The sequence below is a fragment of the Anopheles cruzii genome, chromosome 2 (genome assembly GCF_943734635.1).
Source record: "Anopheles cruzii chromosome 2, idAnoCruzAS_RS32_06, whole genome shotgun sequence".
Lineage (NCBI taxonomy): Eukaryota > Metazoa > Arthropoda > Insecta > Diptera > Culicidae > Anopheles > Anopheles cruzii.
In genome coordinates, this window is record NC_069144.1 from 50,303,875 (window position 1) to 50,319,595 (window position 15,721).

General features: G+C 46.0%; 2 protein-coding genes across 2 annotated transcripts; one reads left to right on the plus strand and one right to left on the minus strand.

Moving 5' to 3' along the window:
- The first annotated feature begins 13,919 nt into the window (after positions 1–13,919).
- LOC128278214 (ADP-ribosylation factor-like protein 2) lies at positions 13,920–14,972 on the plus strand. Its single transcript, XM_053016891.1, has 2 exons — positions 13,920–13,987; positions 14,062–14,972. Exons 1-2 carry the CDS (start codon positions 13,923–13,925, stop codon positions 14,549–14,551), a joined length of 555 nt encoding a protein of 184 aa, XP_052872851.1. The 5' UTR covers positions 13,920–13,922; the 3' UTR covers positions 14,552–14,972.
- LOC128266893 (coiled-coil domain-containing protein 103) lies at positions 14,612–14,911 on the minus strand. The gene is made up of 2 exons (XM_053003682.1): positions 14,778–14,911; positions 14,612–14,711 (listed from the first exon to the last, which is right to left on the minus strand). Exons 1-2 carry the CDS (start codon positions 14,909–14,911, stop codon positions 14,612–14,614), a joined length of 234 nt encoding a protein of 77 aa, XP_052859642.1.
- Positions 14,973–15,721: the final 749 nt, after the last annotated feature.

Sequence of the window (15,721 nt, forward strand, 5' to 3'; positions counted from 1 at the left end):
ATGGGTTTTTGATTTATCTTCGGGTGTGTTCGGCCTTTTCGTGTGTGTGTGTGGCGGTGGGGAAGTGTCTTGGGAAATGGCTGCCTTGGCCGACCTCCGTCGAGCGATAGGCAATCGAAGCGAGTTTCATAAGTGAAGATCCTGTCGTTGAGCGTGATTCGGGTACAGATTCGAGTGTTGGGGTCGCTTTCGGCGAGAAAAGTTTGACAGAAAAGTGGGCTCAAATTTAATGGCATACCACACAGCAATAAAACTAGTTCATATGTGAAGTAAGGCAGATAGCCTTGACCTTGCTTCAAGGTCAAGAACTGTAGATTTTAAATCATCTAACTACGCCATCGCCTTTCATATTCGGCTTACTTTGATTCACTTTGGCGCTGATGATGTCGCTCTCGTTGATGGGTTTGACGGACTGTTGTAATTTGCTTGCTGCGTTCGCTTTCGTTGCTTTATTCTAAAGCCACTTCTTAAAAAGGATACAATTACTCGCAAGTCCTTAGCTGTTGTTGAGCTATTGCTCGGCAAACCTTTCCAGAGCAATCGATTCAAACTGGATTAAAATAGGATCGTGTGTCCGTGACTCTTCATCGTGGCACAGAACACTCTGCCCTCAATCCTATGAGTTAGCGTATGCACGTAGTGTTCAATGGTCGTCCCGTTACGTTCCGGGACCTGGGTAAAACATACGCAATCCGAGCGGTGCGGACGAGCATGTTGATGCACAGCAATTCAATTGGACATAAAAAAGACGTCCCCCGAGGCTTTAAGACCGGTATTGAAAGCTCATATTCCATGAATCCTTTGCCGATCGCTTGAGCCACTATCGCAACAAACCGAACCGGCGTCTACCCGGTGGGCGCAACTACGGCACTCGAACGACACGATACGCATTCCAACCCCGGAACCGGTTCAGCCGGCTGCCGGGTGTATTCCTGTTGGCACGGAAGACGGAAAATGCGGCCCGGCCCGGCCCGGCCCGTAGGTCGACGCCGGGGTCGTGAAAGTTTTCACAAATAGCAAGTATTAGCATACAATCAAGAATTTACGACGAAAATGGATTTCAATAATGCGAAAAACATTGCAATTGCTCCGTCCCGGCCGGCCGGGCCGGGCCGGGTTCCGTTTGGCAGATTTTATTTTATTCTCCGGGGAGGAAAACATAAAACACCGCCGCCGATACTGTCCGCGGGGGACCGAACCGAAACACCGAACTGCCTAGGCACAAATAAAATGCGCCCGAGATCGACATGTTCGCCCGTTCGCCAGGCCAGGCAATGGTCGAATGGGAAAAACGATTGCACGCGATTCATGTAGGAGACCCTCGGCGGAAAAGCGGCGGAAAAAAGCGGCCATCTAGCGGCCACCAGTTTACACTCACCCCAACCGGACCCGGAAGCCGGGTCTCGGGGTCTCGGCCTCCTCTGGGAGCTCAGGGTGGCGATGAAACTTTATCGATAGATTTTATTATACCGTACCGCAAAAAATCAACGCCCGTTGTGTCTGTAAGGAATGTGGAATCCCCGACGTACCCGAGTCCGATAGAACTCGAAAGAATCAAACACATCCGTGCCCGCTCGAAAAAACAGAGGACTAATAATAATTAAAGTTAACCCAATCCTTGGGCCGAAACGTTGCGCTTTGTGCGCCACCTAATCGAATTGAATTATTCGTTAACCGCGTTAGGAACGCTCTTGAACCACGCTACGTGCCGGTGGTTCCGCGGCCGGATCCGGAACCGACACGCTGCCACGGAAACCGTGACGTTCAGAGTGAAATTTTTCACAACACCACGTACACGCGAATCACTTGAGAACATATTAATCACACATTTCTTGTTGTTGTTGGTTGCTCCGTGCGATGCGGACGTGTGTGGTGGCCGTTGTGGCACTACAGACCCACAGTGGCGGGAGAAATACGATTCCGAGCATTCCGATGGACTGCAGGACGACAGAACAAATTTTGAAAAGCGCTTGCCGCGAACGTCGGAGAAGTATTTTTCGTCGAAAGGTACACAAGGTTGGACAAATAAAAAGGTACACCACCAGCGCGCGCGCCGGAAAAGACATATTTCTCCGGCGGTTTTCCTCCAGCAATTTGCCACGGCAAATTGGGATTGCAGATCACGACCGGCGGCTAAGGGAGTAACATTTTATAAATGCTCCCTCATTGTTATGCGCTATCAAATGGCGCATCCATCGTACCCCGGCCCATCTTTACACGGTACACGCCGTCCTTCGATAGGTCCGCCTGTTTTGCGCTTGTTACCTTCGCGAAGGTCGCAGCTACACGGCCGCACCCAGCTTCCCTGTTTAGTAGTGTTTTATTGTTCCTCAATTTCGACAGAATGAAAATTTAGTCCACCTCTAAAGCGCTGTAAGAGAAAACGTTCTTAGTTCTGCTTGGTTCTGCGGTGCCGATTGTTTCCCGTGAATCGTATGAAACCATGGGCTGTGTGCCGTTTTGAATGGCAAATTTTAAAGCGAACCATTCTGTAGCCTATTTATTATGCAACAGTCACATGCGTGATCAATTACCCATTTCTTACCGGGCTCGGAATATGCTCGCCGTCCAGACTGCTACACTGCGCCCAACACAAAACTTGGATGATACATGTGAGCTTTGCGTATGGCTTAGGCACCTACCATAAATCGGTCGGTGGGAAACAACAAGACCACCGAGGACTGCTGCTTGCCCAGCGGCAAATACCTCCGCTTCCCCGTGTTACTCTGCCTGCCATCCATCTTGCCTGGCTCGCCGAACTGTTTTCGTTGCTTCCCAATACTTTGGGATTCCTTCCAATTTGCGCTTTTCAGACACTCGGGGCGAGGATCGCAAGGGCCCTTGCTATGGACGAAAGCTTCAGATCACCTGACTCGCAGCGCTTAAGCGAACTACTTAAAAGAACCTTAATTATATCTCATCTCTTCGGACGAGGATTCATTAAAACCCATCTTTAAAGGAAACTGGCGGCGGCGGCACAAAACTTCGTCCTTCCGTGAAGTTCCCTTGCGCTTGCGGGGTGCGTGGTTCGGATCGCTTGATTTACAGCGTGAGCCGCCGAAGTGACCGACCCTATAGAAAGGGATCTAATTTTGCTAATTTTTATTTTCTCCGAAACGCGTACTTAACGGGGAAAACGCAACAAAGACACGGGCCTCTCTATGGCCAAGCCGTGCTGGGATCGCTCAGTTACTTTTCAGCGCTCCCGAGCGGCGGCGGGCGCGAGTGTGGCTTACGGAATGTTTTTCCAGTCGAAGGGTACACTCAACCGTGAACAATTTAATGTGAATTCTTAATTAATTTTCCATCCAACTCCCCGTGGCGTCGGCGGCGCATACCGTCCCCCGGGGGTGGTGGAGTGTTCGTAATTTTATTCCAGCGAAATACGATGTGATCCGAAAACGGAAAAAAACACACGAACAAAGGTGGACGCTGGGCGCGCCTTTTTCTTTAAACCTCCTGGAGCCACCGGACGGAACGGACGGAGACCCGGGACGAAACGAACGTGTCTGGCGGTGGCTCTTCCCCGGGGCGCATAAGAAGTATTTGGTCGCTGGCTTTTGGACGGGGTTTTAAAAGACGCCCGGGCCACAGTGGCAGAGTGGCTGTGCTCACTGTGCCCAGCCAGCAGCTGACCATCCGTCCGCCAAAGCGGTCTTACGGATGGTTCATTCGCCTGATCACCAATTTGTTTGCTCCTTTCATGAATATTGATTGGGGCACCGAGCGGCTCACCAAGGACCCGAACCACCAACGAAGCCAACGGAAGGCTGCTTCTGCTGCAAACGCTGGTGGCAGGTTATGGCTATGACAAAACTGAAATGATGTTTTAAGCCAGTTTGTCTACACACTAATAAAATCATAAAGCTGACCAGAGTCTAGTGACCCATAAAGCTAACCAAAAAGCAGTCATTGACCTACACAGCAAACAGATGCGCTGTCGCAGATAGCATAAAGTTGGCTCCCGAATCGGATGCTCATGGCTTTGGCGATGCGAATGCGACTGTTATCTGATGTTGGGCCGACGAATGCGACTTGTTCTCATTCATTTGCCTCTCCACATAAACCGGATGCCCAGTCAATCTACTTTGCTTGCCTGTTTTGCGTGAAGCACACCGTACATGTGAGTTTACTTCAGCCCAGACGGTTTGTCCCGTTCTTGTGTCGGCCCATTTTTATGTTATGCAGGCAAACTATAAGTTCTCGAATCAAGCCCTATGTTTCACCCACCGAATTGCGCTGTTTGCACACGTCGTTTGGAATGGATAAACCATTAAATTCCAGCTCTCAACCAAAGATGAAGCAACAAACGGACCATAAATAAATGATGCGACTCCGAATCCCAAGGGCGCGAAAAAGGCGCCTAAGACAGTGCTCTTGAAAGCAAAAAAAACCAAAACAAAACCAAACCATAAAACGAGGCCCTCACCTGCCACCTTTTCGGATGGCCAGTTCCGGTTGACACGGACAGCGAAAGCAAATTCGCGATAATCAACGGCTAGACAGGTTGTCGCTATTATTTGAATTTTCACAACAAAGTGATATTAAATGTTTCCAGCTGAGTGACACACGTTATGGCAGTCTGTCGAGCATTATGTTGCCCAACAAACAATTTGGACGATCGCCCGGCCTTGATCGGTTTCACTGCTCGCTGACAAACTGGTATTGCTGGTTTGTGCCTTTTCTTACTTTCAGACAAATTAATTTCAATCTTATTTACGATCTCGAAAAACAAACCAATAGATTACGACCCCTGTTAATTTTGCACATAATTGCTGTGGGCGCACTCTTTTCGCGCCGCGCCATATCGTCCACCATCTTGGTTTTTGTGTGGCCTTTTGGGGCGAAGACAAATGTCACGTGCTGTGTGGGGGAAAAGGGGAAAGCCAAAAATTCCGCCCGAAAGAGAAAGATTAGTGTACTGGGGTATTTGATTTGCATTTATACACCGGGCCAGGCCAGGTTCGGCGTAACGAGATTAACCTTTGATTGTTTGAAATCCCTTTAAAAGCAACCGAGCGAGGTGCCAAACATTCTAATCTTATGCCGCCGCATGACACACGCTCACCCCGGCCGCGGGTGAGAGTCATTTTAAATTGCGTATGCAAATGGGGCCAGCTCCCGGGCCCCTGCCAGGTCGCCGGGGCCACGAAGATCCGATCGCAAGCCGTTGGCTTTTCAACACGGCCGGCCCAGCACACACATCGGCGTGCCGTCCTCGCGTCCCTACGCACTGGCGCTGGTAATTTATCGTACCGCCGCGTGTATTACGTTGCAAAGTGGGACAAAACCCGCGGTAAGCCCAGAGCCCAGAGCACCGAGAGCGTTGGTTCAGCAGAGCCAGCGCCTACTTCGGGGAAGACAAATTCGAAACGAGCTCGTTACGGCGTGTCTCTGTCGTGGTTACACCACCGTGGATCATTTGACAAATACGGCCACGCCGGGGCTCCCCGTGAGTTATCGCTCCGGGCGGACCAAAGAGCCTGCGCCCGGCATAAATCACTACGCAGCCGATACTCACTGGCACCGAGCGAAAAGTGTACGCAAAATGTATTTCCAACTGTCGGGCGCTGTGGTTGCACCGATCACGGCCGCAGCACGCTAAGATTAATTCCGATTGATCCCATCGGAAACGGCCCCAAAGATGCGATGCTGCGATAAAAGAACGGAACCAATCGAAAAAAAAACAAACCATTATGCCGCACAAGTAATCCCCAGCGGAACGGCAACAGTCGCGCCATGCTGGAAGTCAATAATGTTACCGAGAGTGGCTTAATGTGTGTGTGTTTGACGACTTGTCAACAAACCGGTGTACGACAACATTAGCGAAATAATTATTATTTTCCGGAATCGCCCACCACCACGGGGGATCGTTCGAACTCTATTGGCCCGCATCTGTGACGACGAGAAATAAAATGTTATCGAATCGAGCGCGCCAGGACACACATATCGTGTCGCATGTGCAAGCGGCACCCCGTTTTTCGCGACTTGACGAGCTTGATAAAAAATCGCCTGATAAAAAAAAGGGCACAAGGAGTAAGAAGATTAACATCACACATTCCACCGCCTGCTCATTGAGCACGGTGCAACGGTTACGATAAACTAGCGTGTGCTTTTTATGTTGTACCAACAATGTAATCCAATTAATTCGCGACTAACGGGAACTCCTCGACCATTTAATACGTTGGAAGCATTTCGGTGGTGTGTCGTTTGCCTCGCCACTATTGCTTCGGCCACCACGGCCACCACACCACAACCCCGAGTGGCGCCCGTTGTCCGAAAGCACGGCACGGAAAGGCGGCCATTGTTTGCATGTTCACGATCCTGTGAAAGGATCTAAACGAATGGCTGGCTGGCTGCCTGCGCTCCGAAATTGAGTCCAGGCACGGAACAAATAAAAATATGTAAATCCGGCTTATTTTCGACAAACACCTGGACGGGCGAGCGCGGGTGGGGGGGGCGACCTTCGGCTATCGCGCCCGTCCGTGCTCACTCGAATATGTCACGCCTAATGCTGCTGGAACTTGGTGTTCGCTACGGCACTCGATGAATGTTGGCAAACCATTCCTTAAACTTAATTGTTACCGCCGCTGGACCGGTATCCGGTTTTCCACGTCAACGTCACCGGGCAAAATCCGGGAACCCAATAACTGGCGAAAGCGAAAGGTTTATTTCACCCGAAACGCACGTTTGTTTTCAATTGTTTGGAATTTCAAATTGTTCTGGCCGTTTCACGTGTGTGTGTGGGAACCGCAACCAGAACCAGCAGCCATTAATTTATCTCTCCACCAAACGGAACGTTTCTTTTTTCCAAATTTTACTATTCTGGCGCCCGGCGCCCCGAGCCATTCAATCAAATCCATAAAAGTAAATTTACTGTCCCACTACCACATCTGGTGACTCCATTCCGCCGGAGAACGATGTAGGTCAATGGATATTGCAGCTGTGTGCAGTTTTCGTGAAAATATTATTTTCTCACGCTTTTGCTCCGGAGCACCCGGATAACCAAACAAAAAACAACGGACACACATACGCGAAAGCCGGGCCGTGCTGGCTAGGAAATTACACACAGTGCCATAATGTCTAGCCAAACTCGCGGCCAGCAAACCTGCACCTGCAAACACGGCCGCCGGTGCATCCAAACATTGCCACCCGTAGGTTACAACGGCGCTAAAAGAGATTTGTGGCGCTCGCCAACTTCCTTCTGCTGCCGCAATTATCCTTCCCGGAAGAGCTCGGGGTCTGTTCCTCACAATGTTCCACACTTTGCATTATAAGATAAACATAACTAATGTGTCTACCGCAAACAGAAGAAAGATAATATTAGAATGTTCCATCTGCCGGCAGCGTTGCAGCGCACTTACTGTACGCGCGTTGTCCTGGCGTCGCCGGGTTTTTGGTGATTTTGATCCAAACTACCACTCCAAAGCTCGACAAATACACCGTGCAGCGAAACGATATCCGTTTACTGGAGTGACATAAATAAAACAGCTGTTTCCTATGGTCCTAGGACCATGTGCCGTTGGCGATCGTTTGTGCCGTGACCGTGGAGCGCATTCGGTTTCAGTCTCAACCCTTTTTCATACCCAAAGGGGCCTTTGCGTTATTCTTTTTTATAAAATACTATAAAATAAAATTGTACAAATTACTACTAAACCACAGTGCATTGATTACTTATTGCACTAGCACCGACATAGTCTCAATAAAGCTGAAAATGTTCAATTTTGATACAACTTTATTAATCCACCGAAGCGAAACTTTACTCAGCCTTTATCGAACTGTTGCAACTTCACATCCTGAAGAGCAATTTCGTACCGGCTACCGGAACCGGCAGTACGACACCAGAGGCGCAATCCCTCTGATGTGTCGGCTGTCCATTCTGCTGCCACCAAACGGGGCCACTGGTGGACCAAGAGTTAGAAAATAAAAGTCTCTGTAGAACAACATGTAATGTTGTTGTAAGAAGATCTAAAACACCTTTTCCCGTCACTCTTTGAGGAATGAATAGGCTCCTTGAAAGGAAGGATATCCCGAGCATCGCCAGGTTCGTCGTACTTTGAACCATCACCAAGCTCTCAAGTAGGTCTTAATAGCTTTTGAGTTTTTACTTTGCTCTATTTTCCGGTTCATTGCATCGTACCAGTGCGAGGAGAACAAAGAGAAAAATATCAAAAGACTCGCCGAAAGTATGTTAAGTGGGATCGGAACTGGCTTTTTGGCTTTTCCTTGATGTTCCCGTGATCGATTTATTGTTGGTGGCGTGTAACGGCAAAATATCGTAGAACGGCTTAGAAAGAAACCGAGTGAACCGATTAAACTGCTTCATAATTAATTTTCTAATCCTATCTTCCAGCCGAAGCATATTGCTGTCATCTCTAATTCAACAGTTCATCCTTTCAATTGGGCGTCCTTTGCATGGGGTCGGCCCATTTTTTCTGCCCAACGATTCCACCGACAAAAGACGGCATAAAATGGTGTGCGCAAAAAAGCCGGGCAAAGGTTTTGCGCCCTTAGGCGAGTGATAAAACAAGATATCAAATCTGGGGCAGGGAACAAATGGTTCCACCGGCGCCTCGCAGCAATCCACATTGTTGCTTCATTCAATTTGCTTGCCAGAGCCAGAGTACATAAACAACGAGCGGTCCCAAATGTTCGATTTACAAAAGAAAATGAATCTTTTCCAACCCCCGAATGCTCGCCCGTTTGCCAAAGTGCCGCTGGGGAAAAACTTGAAATAATTTGCTCACTTCGACACGACAATGCAGTCAAATGGCACTGATTGCGAGCAGCGCATAAACTGGGCGTAAGTACAGTGCCGGCCGAAAGAGTTATGGTTTCGAAATGCTCCAGTGAGTTTGCAACAATCCTTTTTGCGGTTTGTTAAAAAGAACATCTGCATGATCGCAGTTTGTTCGAACTATCCACAATTTGTAGCTGATGTAAAAGAAGGTACCTTTCTTCGTCATTCTAGAACGAATCCCGCGCGGGCCCGGATCGGATCGCTTCAGGTGGTATTGCTGCATTTACTACACGAAGCTTTAGTGCACTAATGCAACGACACATTTGCTCGGCAGTGTAAATAATGCAGCAGGAATTGAAGGACAGAAACGATTTAAAACACGATGAACTTTGTTTCCCGTCCGCAACACTCGAGGCAGCGCGGACGAGAGCATGAGGAATACTGATGCCCACAATATTTCATCCGGCCGTAAAGTGAGACATAAGAATCACCGCCTGGGAAGTTGGTGAAAATACAGACATGATGAATGACGGAATAAACTGGAAAGTCCATCCGAGAACTGAACTTTCCTTCGCGGCAATGCAAAGGTCAATGGTCGGTCGTGAGCATGGAAGCTTTCGAAGCCACGTGGCTCGAACACAATGCAAAGTCGAAAGTGTTTGTTATCAGTTTAATAAAAAAATGGCTCAACATTTTGGTTAACAGTACAGGAAAAAAATGAATAAGTGATCATGAATAGACGGTGTTGCACGTACTGCGAGTAATTCGAACACAATTCTACTACTAGCACTGTCAAACTTTAAACCTTCGCAGTGGCTGCACAACAGAACAAACAACTCCAGGAAGCTTCCGGTTTCGGAAGCTTACGTGGCTTAGCGTGGTTAGCATTTACTATTAGCCTTGCATCAAATTATACATGTAAATAGAGTGTATTAAATTAGTGTCGATGAGTGTATGCAACCGACGTCGAAAAGCCGTGGTTTTTGTTTACTAGCAAAGTTCTGTTATTTCGTACATACGCTTAATTTCATTTAGACAGCTTAGTAAGCGCCTTTCGGCGTACGCCGCGAACATTCCGCAAGCGGCAAGCAAACGCTCGTCCACAACTTGCTACAGATGGCAATCAACAAACTTTGGCGCAATTGGCGTATCCATTTAATTAGCCGTTTAACCTCAACCGGAAAAGGTCTACTTTGCACCGCACCTCCGAGACGTTGTGTCGGCACAGCGTCACATAATTAACATTCATTGCGACGCAGTGATTAGCTGTTACTTGTCAGCTCGCAACCTTTCAGTTCATTTGGTGTCCTTCGGGACCATAAATTAGGTGGCTTTTTAGCGAATTGAAATTGCTGTAACCGTGGTAGACTGATTGGGACCACTGGCGGAGGGCAACCGGAAAAAAGCCCAGGGCCCGGTTCGGTTCCATTATGACCATCTGATGAAGTAAATCGTTTGAAAAAACGAGTGCCTCACGATATAGTGCGCCGTTCGTTCCGATAATGGATGTGGTTAACGAGTGTGTATTTAATAACTATTACTTGCCGTTGTGATCCTGTCAGCTCTGCTCATGTTCTCATTCAGAATATTGTATCCATAAACGTGTTTTCTTTAGGAGGTGAGATACCTTTAAGAGTTGCTCGGGTTTAGTTTCAAAGGCTCGATTCGCTTCGGAAGTAGGACCTTTTCGATGGAGTAACCTTTTCGAGCAAATGTCAATAAACGATGGTTTAATATCTGTCATTCAGGTCCGATCCTGGGCCGGAGCTGCAGCGATGTTTTAATGCTTGGCCGGACTGCGTAGGTCGTGCGGATATGCAGGTCACGTATGCATTTTTCTATGTTGTTAGTCGCCGTCCAACGTTAACGATGCGGGTGTTGTATGCTTGATTGCTGGATGAATTGGATTGAATTATTGGTTTGAGCTGGTCGCTTTACTGCTCCCTTAGCCGTGGGTTGGATCTACAATTCTATTTCTGGTTTCTTGTTCTCGGGGTTGCAGTAAGTTTTTCTTTCACTTTATTTCGCGTAGGATTGGCAGCGTTTGCTTTGTTTTGAGCAAAGCCTAGAGGAATTTTACCGAAACATATTTCAAACATTACATCGGTACTGATTCAATTCATTCTTTTTCTGTAGTTGAATTCGAAACAATGCTCCCAGTAAGTTACTCAATTGCAGTGCAATATTAAAACAATCAATCGGGACTCGACAGTTGGGCATTTCACAGTCTCGTTCTTTTTGCGTTTGCGGTGGTGAACATGCAAAACAGCACCCTTCAGCGCCTCAAGGTAATAAAATCGAAACCCATTCCATTTCGGGCATGTTTGCGCGACGTACATTTCGTTTTCCCATAAAAACAGGAACAGGCCAGATAAACATGGTCATTCGGTTGAGCACTGCTCAGATGCTGAAAACGGAAAATAATATTTCCAATATTTTCTTCGGCCGGAAGTGCCGCTGCCTGTCCATCTAGCCACCGGCAAAGATTCAATAGCCGTGGTAATATTGTTTTATTGCTTTGCTGTTCACTAGTCTGACTTTGCCTTTTGCAGAACAAGACGGAAATTTCACCAGAAAGAAAGGCAAAATCGTTAAATTCAGGCATTCTGAGCTGATGCGGTTTGTTTTCTACATTTCTTTTTCAATATAAACCTCGCACTCCTCACACTCTTCCAACTCTACACTGTTTTCCAGTGGCACAATATGCATGCAAAAACGTCTTAATTTCGAATGTTTATGATGTACACATAAAATCATCTGCAGTTAGGGCGCCAATCCTCAATTAATTAAAACAATTTACAGTTTCAAACCTCAAACATTATGCACATTTTATCGGTGTTTGCTGTTTGAATGGCAATATTAGACGTTTTAAGCACCGCAACTTAACATACTTTGACACATTATTCGATGTCCTAGTAGATCAGATTGTCTCGAACAATATGCTTTAGCTACGTAGAATGCTCTTAATGACATAACTCTCCTCGAGACTGCTAATGACACGACTATCCTAAATACCGTTAATGACGTGAGCCAACTCTCTAACTACTATAACTACCATACCCGATACGAAACGTAACATAATAAAATAATGAAACACCATCGCTCAAAGGAAAGCGAAAATAGAAGAAGACCGTGAACAGGATCCCGTTTTTGTGAACAGCCCGGAATGAAGATGAAAAAAGCAAGACACTCAAGATGAAAAAAGCAAGTGCAGCACCAACGGATGGTCGAGTACAGAAACGGCCAAGTGAAGTGAAAAACAGCATCGACGCGTCAAGCAGTGCCGGGGGCAAAAAGTCCAACAAAATTAAATGAAAACTACGAATGCCTACGTCCGTTTTCTCACTGAAGCAAGCGGCCTGAAAGAGCCTCGCAATATTCCATTGCCAGCGGTTGTCTGAAGGACATTCATTATTTTCGTATCAATCGGTTCTCAATCACTTCATTTATTTTATGTTTCTACTTTTACTTTTCCTTCCTTACTTCCAATGCATAACCTTAACGCAACGGAAACACTTTCATAAGTTTTAAAAGCATTTCAAAAAATGGAACAAGACATTATGTTACTCTCAACTTTTGGGCATCATATTCCCATCGGTCTCGATCAGCATTTTCTGATCTCATTAAAGAGAAACTTAGATAGATCAAAAAAGAGACAGAATTTCATTACTACTAATTGCTGTTCGGAAAACGGCGCCCTTCGGAGAACTTCAGATGCTTAAGACACATATTTACTGCAGGTTAAACTGTGAACTAATCGGAATTGAATGATCCCAGTGGCCTATAGAATTAAGATAGTTTACGCTGTAAATAGCCTAGGAAACTGTAGAAATCCCAAAACACGCTGTTCCACTGTTGAAACCAGGACTCTTTCAACCAGTTACTTTTCGTACCAAAGCGAACTTGTTTCACTAACCAAAAAATACCCATCAAATTAAAAAAGGTGGCATAAACTTGCTAACCTTTCAACTATTCACAGCATAAATCTATTTTGTTCAAATGCACGAACAGCACCCAATAGCCCAGCGATATCGCTTCCACGAGTGACGGGGAATTCAAATTTACTCAACGTAGAAATATTTGCCCAATTAATAATGTATCAAAAAACCGGAGTCCTCCAATCCTTTCGACAATGTGTTACTCAATGAACACATATTAACTGGCTAAAAAATGCTGCGTGGCTGGAGTATGTAAGATACAGCCAACAAAAGCGCTTCCACAAACAGTTACATCTTCTGATCCGTACACGAGCTACGATTGAGTGTTCACGGGAAAATATTTGTAATGATATGCAAATAACGCTTTCAAGTAAACGAATTGTACCGCTGATTGCATGTACATTCAACTCCTTCCGTGCGCGGATCGATGCGTTGCCCGTTACGCCGGGAATTGAGTTGTGCCACCTCACGGTATGGAAATCCTTTTAATAATTCTGTTCACACCATGGACATCCATTAAAAAATGTCGTTCAACTCCGGTATGAATAACGTGAAACTTGCAGAATCAATCATTTTATCGTATTTTACCCATTTTACCCATTAACAGACGCTCGTTTACCGCCAATCGAGAAACCACTGAAAATAACGAATTGATGTCGGTTAATTAATATTTCACTATATATTTATTTTACAATGCATCAATGAAAACCAAAAGTTGATTGAATGCTATCCATTGAAAGGAACCTAATTACGCCTGGGTTACCGCACCTGGAAACGCGCTTTCGCTCCTATGAAAGCTTCGTGCTATCGATTTTCCATCACAGTTTTCCGACAACGTTGATGGTAGTTGCAAAAAAAAATATTAAAAATTTGTTTTGTGTTTGCCCGCGAAAAAGCGCTCAATACGCCTCATATATGCTTTAACGGAAAGGCCGACGAAGCTGAAATCACAGGTCACGGACAGTCTTTATACTAAAGCATAGCACGCGCTACAATAACGAGGGAAAATCGAACATAGCTTCAATTAAATTGTCATATACTAACGGGCGATGTACTAACCATAAGAAGAATTGAATCTGAAAATTGTACCTAACGGCATTTTATCAAATTCAAAATTGCTACCCAATGTGTCATCGCTACCCATTGTGTCATCGCTACCCATTACGGCCGCTGTCATTCCCGGCAAACATAAACAAACACTGCGTATCCGAATCAGTGACTGTTTTCGTTCTTCCACATCCAACATGGGATTTTTAACTATTCTCAAGAAAATGAAACAAAAAGAAAAAGAAATGCGAATACTTTTACTGTAAGAGTGAAGCGAAAATTTTGTAAAACAAAACCTAAAGCATTACTTTTTCCTCCGGTTGTTATCTTTCTCAGTGGACTGGATAATGCGGGCAAAACAACCATCCTGAAGCGCTTCAATGGGGAACCGATCGACCAGATATCGCCCACGCTTGGATTTAACATCAAAACCCTACATTACAACGATTACGTGCTAAATATGTGGGATGTCGGAGGTCAAAAGTCGCTCCGTTCTTACTGGCGCAACTACTTCGAGTGTACCGACGGACTCATCTGGGTCGTCGATAGTACCGACCGAATGCGCATGGAGTCGTGTCGAGAAGAGCTCATGGTGTTGCTGCAGGAGGAACGGTTGGCGGGGGCCACACTGCTGGTGCTTGCGAACAAACAGGACCTACCGGGAGCACTGACGGCTAACGAAATCAAAGACATTCTACAGCTGGATAAAATAGAAACCCACCATTGGTCAATTCAAAGCGTCAGCGCCGTCACCGGAGGCAAACTGGTGGAGGCCATCGACTGGTTGGTGGAGGATATTTCCAAAAGAATCTTCACCTTAGACTAACATGATTTACGCAGTGCTTACAGTTCTATTTTTTGGGATTTATTAAATAAGTTAATATCGTTACAATCGTGACGAGCTGTTCCAAAGGCGGTGCTTGGTTTTCGCATTGCTTTTATCACCCGCGGTCAGTGGTGTCAAGTGCGCCGAATCGACAATATTTCTGCAAACACATAAGTAATTGATTACGTTCGGTTCGCCTTAAAGATGGAAGTAGATAGGAACATACTTGAATTCGTCATAATTCTTCGACGTCCGCACCGCCCGCAGTTTGGCGTCGTTCCGCAGCGAGTATAGGGCATCCTCTCGGATTTGCTCTAAGCAACGCGCCTCTAGGGCGATGATATCCTCTCGGCTGATCATTCTTTACACTCCGAAGTACGCTACGTTCTGTCAACAAACTCGTTGCCCGTGGAAACCAATAGTGTTTGTCTTCGTTACACTCATGCTGCAAGTTTCTGTACACTTATGAATATTTGAACTGAATATTTTGCATAAAGTAAAAGTGTTGATATTTTACTCTAGTTTTATTCATATGATAGATCGAGACAAATTGTGAATGCAACTTTTGCCACATACTACGAAAAAAGTAACTTAAAGTATTGCACCATTATTTACATAGCATAGAGTCACGAAGGCCTACTTCACATGCTTGCTGTACCAAGGTCTTCACGAAATTAAAACACCTTGTTAGCGTTTCTACAAAAGCAAACATCAATGACTGTTTCATCAAATCGTGGGCTGTTTTACTACAGGATTTTTTTCACAAATCTATTGCAAAAAAGCCTGCTCCTTGATTTTTAATTCTATTGTCGGTGCAAGCTGATGCACATTTATAACTTTACATGACCTTATATGTTATTGGACACCGCCGGCGGCTGTTCAGGAGAAGGATTTGAGGTGCACATTTCACTATCATCCACAGGCGGCGGCTGTTCCTTCGAGCATAACAGCTTTTCCGTTTTACTCGGAGAAACGGCTACTACGCTCTTCAACGTTTCTCGTTCTAAACATAACTCGCCTTCGGTATCCGTTAGAGATTTGAACGTAGATTGGCCCTCTTTAGCTTCTTCAGCTAAGTTGGGTAAACTTACATCGCATACCGTGGATGATGGCAGGCCATCTGTTGCCTTATGTTCTTTCTCTTGGTACTCTGGAGTTGCTGCTGAAAGT

What these genes read in the sequence shown, in the direction of transcription:
- LOC128266893 (XM_053003682.1), bottom strand. Translation starts at nt 14,911, where the DNA reads ATGATCAGCCGAGAGGATATCATCGCCCTAGAGGCGCGTTGCTTAGAG. An exon ending in AAGAATTATGACGAATTCAA is followed by an intron (nt 14,712 to 14,777) that starts GTATGTTCCTAT and finishes ATGTGTTTGCAG; the next exon opens with AAATATTGTCGATTCGGCGC.
- LOC128278214 (XM_053016891.1), top strand. Translation starts at nt 13,923, where the DNA reads ATGGGATTTTTAACTATTCTCAAGAAAATGAAACAAAAAGAAAAAGAA. An exon ending in GAAATGCGAATACTTTTACT is followed by an intron (nt 13,988 to 14,061) that starts GTAAGAGTGAAG and finishes TATCTTTCTCAG; the next exon opens with TGGACTGGATAATGCGGGCA.